This window comes from Ipomoea triloba, chromosome 11 (genome assembly GCF_003576645.1).
Source record: "Ipomoea triloba cultivar NCNSP0323 chromosome 11, ASM357664v1".
Classification (NCBI taxonomy): domain Eukaryota; kingdom Viridiplantae; phylum Streptophyta; class Magnoliopsida; order Solanales; family Convolvulaceae; genus Ipomoea; species Ipomoea triloba.
This window is the reverse complement of record NC_044926.1, coordinates 7525271-7533023: the sequence shown is the minus strand read 5'-3', so window position 1 is coordinate 7533023 and position 7753 is coordinate 7525271. Positions and strand designations below refer to the sequence as shown.

The 7753-nt window shown below is 46.7% G+C and overlaps 1 protein-coding gene across 1 annotated transcript; it reads right to left on the bottom strand.

The window, feature by feature from the left end:
- Nucleotides 1-1113: 1113 nt before the first annotated feature.
- LOC115997652 lies at nucleotides 1114-3471 on the bottom strand. Its single transcript, XM_031237248.1, has 3 exons — nucleotides 3106-3471; nucleotides 2514-2717; nucleotides 1114-2038 (listed from the first exon to the last, which is right to left on the bottom strand). The coding sequence occupies exons 1-3, from the start codon at nucleotides 3250-3252 to the stop codon at nucleotides 1271-1273; spliced, it is 1119 nt and encodes a 372-aa protein (XP_031093108.1). The 5' UTR covers nucleotides 3253-3471; the 3' UTR covers nucleotides 1114-1270.
- Nucleotides 3472-7753: the final 4282 nt, after the last annotated feature.

The following is a 7753-nucleotide window of genomic DNA, read 5'->3' as shown; positions in this document are numbered from 1 at the left end:
GGTCAGTCATGCCGGCGAAGTGAGTGGCTGGTTGGAGTCGCTGTCGAGGGTGGTTGGGCTCGCAGAAAGCCGCTCATGGTTGAGGACCCAATTCTTATTTTGTTTTTTAGTTTTTTTTTTTCAATTAAAAAATGCTGGACTCCATCTCGCTGGCAGCTAGCTCCAGAGAAGAAGACGTGTCCGGCAGCGGTGGCGAGGACTAACGGCGACGAAGCTCCTATCTCCCTCCCTTCTTTCTCCCGGCAGTGGACATCGCTGGGCAGAGCCGCAGTTTCTTCCCTCCCTTCTCTCGTCGACGATAGTCCGGCGGTAGGCATCAGCAGCGTGGTCCGGTCCCCTTCCTCTTCTCTGTTCTTTCCGGCAGCAGTAGCGGCATAATGGCGCGATGGGCGGTAGGCATCAGTGGCAAGCCATCGGCAGTTGCTGGGTGTTGATGAAGGTGAATTAGTGAATACGAAGCCTTTCTGCGCAAGCCGGTAGGTGAGGTGGACGGAGGGGATGACATTCATCAACATTGCACGGGAATTGACTTTTCACAATAGTACATTACCGGTGCCATGTCAGTAAGGCAACCTGTAAACCTGCTAAAAAGTCTAGGTGGAAAAAAATTTGTGGTTTGTGCATCGAAACAGCACTTATGAAAGGTTAGAGTGCGGCATGAAGAATCGCTTATGGTTCATGGTGCGGGATGACACTTTAGCCTAATTTAAAATGGAATGTTATGTATCAATTTTGGGTTAAAAAAAGGGAGAAGTAATTTTACCTCAAGACTATCTTATTTTCTTCCTAAAATTCATGGAATTAAAATCTTAGGGGGCCATGGGATTCTAATTCCATGAAAATGAGGGAATTGCAGTTCAAATAAAAATGCCCCGTTACATTTATTAGTTTTTATTATATATTATTATATACTTCGTATTAGATTAGATATATGAATGTGTACGTCTTAACATATAATTGTATGTTAATGAAATGCTGCTCTTTTAAACTTGTTTTGAGCTCACTGGTGGTTCTTAATTATTTCCTTTCTAAAGAGGCTAGGAAGAATGTAGATATCGAAAAACATAAAACAGATAGTGGAGAATAAGAGATCATTGGAGAAACAATATAATCGAGCAGAAAGCTACTGCAGATTGGAATGCACAGAAGCATAAGGATGCATTCATTCTATCAACAAACTCATCAGTTGGCTATAGAACTTGTACAACAGGAATTGAAGAGTCGATGCAAATATTTAGATGGCGGTAGAAACGTTGCACTTTGGACTTTATCAAAGCAGGTTGCTAACCAAAGGATGGCGGTAGAAACGTTGCACTTTGGACTTTATATTTGAATACCTTTCAGTGATTTTGTCCATCTCGACCCCTGCAGTCCCAACATCGTCTTCAAGTTCTGTGAGTTTCCTCTGCAGGGCCCGGCATGCCTCCAAGCAACACTCCAACTCCTGTTTCGTGTCAGCCACTGCCTTCTTCTTCCCTTCCATCTCTTGAAGAGCCTTCGTCTTCGTTGCCTTCAAGCTCCCAGCTTCCATCAAGGACTTCTTTGCTTCATAAATCTGTTCCACCCTGCAATGAAGCCACCCAATTTCCACCTTTGCCAGTTCAAGATCACTGACTAGATTGAGCATGGATTTGAGCTCCCCAGCAGCAATATCCAGTAGGTTCATCGTGTCCAATCTCAGGTATATGCTGCATATGCTCTCCAGGAAAGAAGAACGGTATTCAACAGATTGCAGGGCACTTCCCTTCACAATATCCCCATACCTCGCAAAGATTTCCCTGATAAGAGGTGCGCTTTCGGGCCTCACCCTGTACCCCCCTTCAACCGTTACCAGAAAATCATTCGCTGCTGAGCTAACTTCCTCATCATCAGAGTCTACAAGGTGTAGGATCTGTGTGAGGTTAAAGTTATCAGATCGCGTTGAATGATCAGCAACACTCTTGCAAGTTTCGTAGTTTTCTGGTTGTCTATGTACTACTAGTGTTGCATCATCAGCAGCAGGCTTGCATAAGACAGTAGTAGTGTGGAAATCTGTTGCCTGTATGTACGTGTGAAGGTTTGAATCAAATTATATATTTAGAGTGAAGAATACAGCAGAATATATATACACACGAAGATTCTAAGGGGAATTTAAGTTACAACAGAATACAAGCCGAGTCTAAGCTAACAAACATAGAAAGAGTAAGACGACTAGCAAATAAAGGGAAAATTGTAATTTATGCCCTTCATGTATAGGCCAACTATAAATGTCACCCCTCAATTCTAAGTAGTATAAATGTTGTTCTTGAATCATCTGCAAGTGTAGGTCCATATATTGTCCCTCCCCATTATAAATGTTGCCACTATACACGCATTTAAACAATTAGGGGCAACATTTATACCACTTATAATTGGGCTATACATGAGGGCATATATAAATTACAATCAATCATAATTAACATCAAAAAAGGAAACTTGATCAAGATGTTTAAAAGGCAAAACAATGAAGTAGTAAGCTTGAATTGCAGTAGTACCTCTGTTTGGTGCTCAAAATCCAATGGGAGATTATGTGGAGCAGCATCATTATGTATCTCTTTGGGTGCTGGAATAATACGTTGGGCACGCTTCGTGGTAGAAGGCAATGATCTGAGTGCACCACAGCGTGCAAACCCTGATGCCTTTGCCTGGCGAGTAACATATCCACGGCAGACAGTTTGAGTAGTCAGAGAGGAAAACCCCTAAAATAAACCATGAATGAACAATTAGTTAACTTAAAGTTATTTCAGTAGCTATATTTCTGGCCAGAGATAATGCAGCAATTTAAAATCTGGCATTTAATTTGTGGGGGCTGGGCTGGCAATATCAACATAAAGAACTATATATGGATTGAATTTAAGAAATATGACTGTCAATTTTTCAGGGCATAAACTTTAATTTTGGAATTGAACCATGAAGAAGCTCATAATCAAATTCCACCAAACCCTGAATAATGCAAGGCTCAAAAGAGCTTACCAAAGGGATCTGATCTGTGGTATCTATTTTTAGTCTAATATACACAGAATGCTTGATATATATATGCAGAAATTCCGGCACTGATGCTAGAACAGAAAGGAAAGCGGCTTTTACCGGAGGTGGCGACGGCGGCGGCGATGACGGTGAAGGTTGTTTGGGTGAAATATCCAGCAAATCCTCCATTATTCCTACTCCACCTTCAAGTCCACCCCTCTTCCTGGACGCCGCACCTCTACCTCTTCCCCTCGTTCTCTTCGACATTTTTGTGCTCTCTCTCTCTCTCTCTCTCTCTCTTTCAAGTTTCAGGCAAATGATAAACGCAGAGAAAGAAAGAGAAATCGGTTTCAAATTTCTCCGTTGAATGATAGATGTAAAGAGAGAAGGGAAACGGGAAATGGGTTTTACGTGTCACCATCGTTTTTCTTCTTCTAGCTAAGCTTCAATGGTGGCAGTGGCAGTTCACAGATACACTGCAGGTACTAAAGATATGGGGGTGATTATTCCACCCAATATTTTCAAATTTCAAATACAGCATCTCTAGACTCTTTTAGTACATGAAAAATGTTACCGTACTTATTTGATGTAGGTCGGTTTTCTAAATTAAACTTTGGCGTATATTTTGTTTACGGGTTTACACGTTAGGAATGAAAATCAAAATTATAATTGATATTTGATTGACAACGTTTTAAAACATAATTACGGAATTTAATTATTTTTTTAATTAAAAATTTCATTTCCTAATTAAAAAAGAGTAATTAAAAATTCACAATATGACTTCACAAATCACAATAAACCACAAGTAAAAGGTGAAAAAACATTTTAAATTAATCTATTGTTAGGGGGCTTTGGAGGGATTTGGATCTTAATCCATATGTCTTCATCCCCAATCTGGATCCTCATGTCTTCTTCACTAGTGCTTTATTCACTGGAATTGGAGTTGTAGCATTTAAATTTGGACTTCACCATAATATCCTAACTCCCAAGGAGATGAGAATATTGTCTTTCTTTTGTGAAGGTGTAGAAGTAAACTCATCAAGTTGTGTTATATATGTATCATTGGTTGTGTGACTTGGATTTCATCAACTTGAGGACCATATCCAACAACTCTGGCTTGTTCTTGATTAACAATTTCTTGTTGAGTTGTGACCTTAGATGCATTTTTCTTGTTCCTAACACTTTTCTTGGGATGAAAGTGCATATCAACCATCACGAAAAAAAATAATAAAAATAAAAAAATAGAAAATGATAAAAATTTCATAATCATGGACAAGTAAAATAGATTAGTACTGATAGGGATAAAATCCGGTCTCCGTTTCCCGACTTCTCGATCTAAGTAAGGACTCAGTCGGACCCTTAGATTCTACTCCCGGTTTACTGAGCCTGGTACTCCACACTCCGGGCCGCCTCAGCGACCCTGGCGGGGATTCGAAATAGGGATCTCACGTCCTCATATCTATCGTAAGCGCATTGGACCGATAGCGTGACCGGTGCATGTCTGCCACGCGTCCTGCATGCAGCCAGACCGAAATAGGCCTGGCTGAAGCCGCTATAAAAGGCGCATTTAATGTAGACCAAAGGACTTTTGGCTATTTTCTTCTAGAACAGTAGCTAAAGAGACCGGGAACTTCTGACCCACTGTCACGTAGCTCGGTCTCACCTAGAGTATACTACCCTGTACTCTGCCCAATATTAATACGAGTATTCTGATCCGTATTTTACCGTATCATTTTGGCGCCGTCTGTGGGGAATCGAAGCACAAAGCCGCATTCTTTCCTGCCCGACTTCGATCTCCATCCATGTACCCTTACATGGACTATTTTGCCGCTGCTGACCCCGAGCAGGAGGCACCATTCGATTTGCGTTCTCGCCTCAGTTCCAGAGGCAACCCGAACAATACTATCAGCCCACCGCCAGCCGAGCCCGTCAACGTTATCCACCCCCCTCAAGCTTTTCCCATCCCGGTCGGTCCGGCACCGTATCAGTACCCGGCGTACCCATTCGACTCGACCGCTCAGTGGTGGACAAATTCCCCCCGTTTTTACCAACCATACGCCCCCTCTTTCCCGTTCCAACCGGTTCCGCCAACCCAACCGCAGGCTCAGCCTCCAGTACCACATCCGAACACCACGTCAGCCGAGGCCGCAGCCACCCATTCGCCCGCGTTGAGGAGAGCACAGTCGGAGAGGCGACCGGTAACTTCCAGATTACAAGAACCGACCCCGACGCGCCGCCCCGCGCTGTCACGTTTAAGTGTGTCTGGTTCTAGGCAACCTGCAACCCGGGAGAGAGCGCCGCGAATCAGCGTTCTAGACCGAATTAACCCGCCGATGGAGAGAGGGGGCAGATCTTTGCACATGCCAACCGTGAGTGAAGCTGATTCGAGCGAGGCCAGTTCGTCAGACTCCTGTCACCGCGGTCACCGTGACCCAACCCGTTCATCCGGACTCTCACGGGGAATACTTGATCAGGTCCGAGCGGAGTTTAACAAATGGAATCGCGAGGAAGGGATCAATCGACCCATCAATCGAGCCAGCAATCTGCTCCGTACGCCCTTTACACAAGAGCTCATGAGTGAGCCATACCCGATAGACCTACGCGTCCCTGGAGACAAAGAGTACGCTGGTAGATCGGACCCTGAACAGCATGTTAACCTCTACTACGGCAACATGCTGATGATGGGGGTATCCGAGGCCGTCATGTGTCGGGCGTTTTACTCGACACTGTACGGCGTCGACGTACAGAGAGTCATGGTGGATACAGGGTCGAGAGTGAATGTATTGTATCTAGATGTTTTCCGAAAGCTTCAGTTAGATCGATCCCAGCTGACACCTGTCAGAACGCCGCTCTCGGGCTTTACGGGAGCAATGATCCATCCGGAGGGAGTCGTTCGTCTGCCCGTCGAGGTCGGGACCGTTCCGAGGGTTCTCCGGGTGACCATGGAATTTGTCGTCGTTGACTTGGCGTGCGTTCATAACGCCATTTTAGGCAGGCCGGGGATATCTCAGCTCGGCGCAATAATATCAATGCCACATCTATGCATGAAGTTCCAGACTCCGGAGGGTGTGGGTTTGGTCAGAGGAGACCCCCAATCAGCGAGGCGATGTTATGTCCGGGCTGTACATAAACAAGATGCCAGCACGTCCCGGGTGAATACTATCAATAAGAAGGAAGACGCCAAGTTTGAACGCCCCGAGCCAGCGGAGGAGGTCGAGTCGGTAGCGCTGTCAGACTCCCGGTCGGAACGTACTGTGACGATCGGCTCGGCCCTATCATCTGATCTCCGGATCGCAATCATCGCCGTCCTTCGAGAATACGCCGATATCTTTGCTTGGGGCCCTGAAGATATGCCTGGGATCGACCGCCAGACGATATGCCATAGATTAGCCGTCCGCCCGGGCTCCCGACCAGTCAAGCAGAAACAACGGCATTTGGCCTCTGACCGACGAGTTTTCGTCCGCTCTGAAACGAAGTCCTTAGTAGCCGCCGGACACATACGGGAGGTTCAATACCCTGAGTGGTTGGCGAACGTGGTTCTCGTCCCTAAGCCCCCGGCTTGGAGGATGTGCGTGGATTATACGGACCTCAACAAGGCGTGCCCACTAGACCCGTTCCCTTTCCCGAGTATCCACCAGATGGTCGACGAGACCGCAGGCGCCGAGCTCTTAAGTTTTATGGACGCTTTTAAGGGCTACCACCAGGTGATGATGGCCGAAGACGACGAAGCCAAGACAGCATTCATTACTCCAGACGGTCTATACTGTTACCGGGTTATGCCGTTCGGTCTCCGCAATGCCGGCGCAACCTACCAGAGAATGGTGAACACCTTGTTCGGAGAGCTGATCGGTAAGACGATGGAGGCCTACATCGATGACATGTTAGTAAAGAGTAAAGACAAGCATGACCATGCATCCGACCTGAGACGGAGTTTTGAGATCATGAGACATAACCGGTTGAGACTCAATCCAGCCAAATGTACTTTCGCGGTCCAAACCGGGAAGTTTCTCGGGTTTATGATGACAAGGAGGGGAATCGAGCCGAACCCCGCGAAGGTGAAGGCGATAATCGACATGAGGCCGCCTGCTACAGTTAGAGAAGTTCAACAGCTAACCGGTCGGTTGGCCGCCCTGAGCCGCTTCCTCTCGAAACTTGCCGAGCGGGCACACCCGTTCTTCCAGACACTGAAGAAGACAGCTGCCTTCAGGTGGACTGATGAGTGTCAACGGGCTTTTGAAAGTTTGAAAGAGTATTTGGCCTCGCCGATAGTGTTGTCCAGGCCGGAACCCGGTGAAGAGTTACAGATTTATCTCTCCGCGTCAGACCGCGCTATCAGCGCAGTGCTCTGCCGAACCGACCCTGAAGGGGTGCAGCGCCCGGTTTATTACATCAGCCACGCTCTCCAGGGCCCCGAACTGCTGTATACCCGGCTGGAGAAGGTCGTATTCGCGTTGTACACGACCGCGAAGAAGTTAACACCATACTTTCAAGGTCGGGTGATCCGGGTGCTCACTGATCAACCAATAGGGACCATACTCCGGACGACCACCTCCTCCGGTCGGTTAATTAAGTGGGCAATGATGTTGACCCAGTTCGCAATCGAATACACGCCGAGACCGGCCATCAAAGGACAAGCCGTAGCAGATTTCGTCGTAGAATGTTCAGCACGTGATGGCACCACCCCGGTGACCTCTGATACCGCCCCAATGGAATGGGAAATTGCAACAGATGGGTCAAGTTGCAAGCAGGGTGCCGGCGCTGGTATAGT

What these genes read in the sequence shown, in the direction of transcription:
- LOC115997652 (XM_031237248.1), bottom strand. Translation starts at nt 3,252, where the DNA reads ATGTCGAAGAGAACGAGGGGAAGAGGTAGAGGTGCGGCGTCCAGGAAG. An exon ending in CGCCGCCGTCGCCACCTCCG is followed by an intron (nt 2,718 to 3,105) that starts GTAAAAGCCGCT and finishes GGTTTATTTTAG; the next exon opens with GGGTTTTCCTCTCTGACTAC. An exon ending in ATTTTGAGCACCAAACAGAG is followed by an intron (nt 2,039 to 2,513) that starts GTACTACTGCAA and finishes ACGTACATACAG; the next exon opens with GCAACAGATTTCCACACTAC.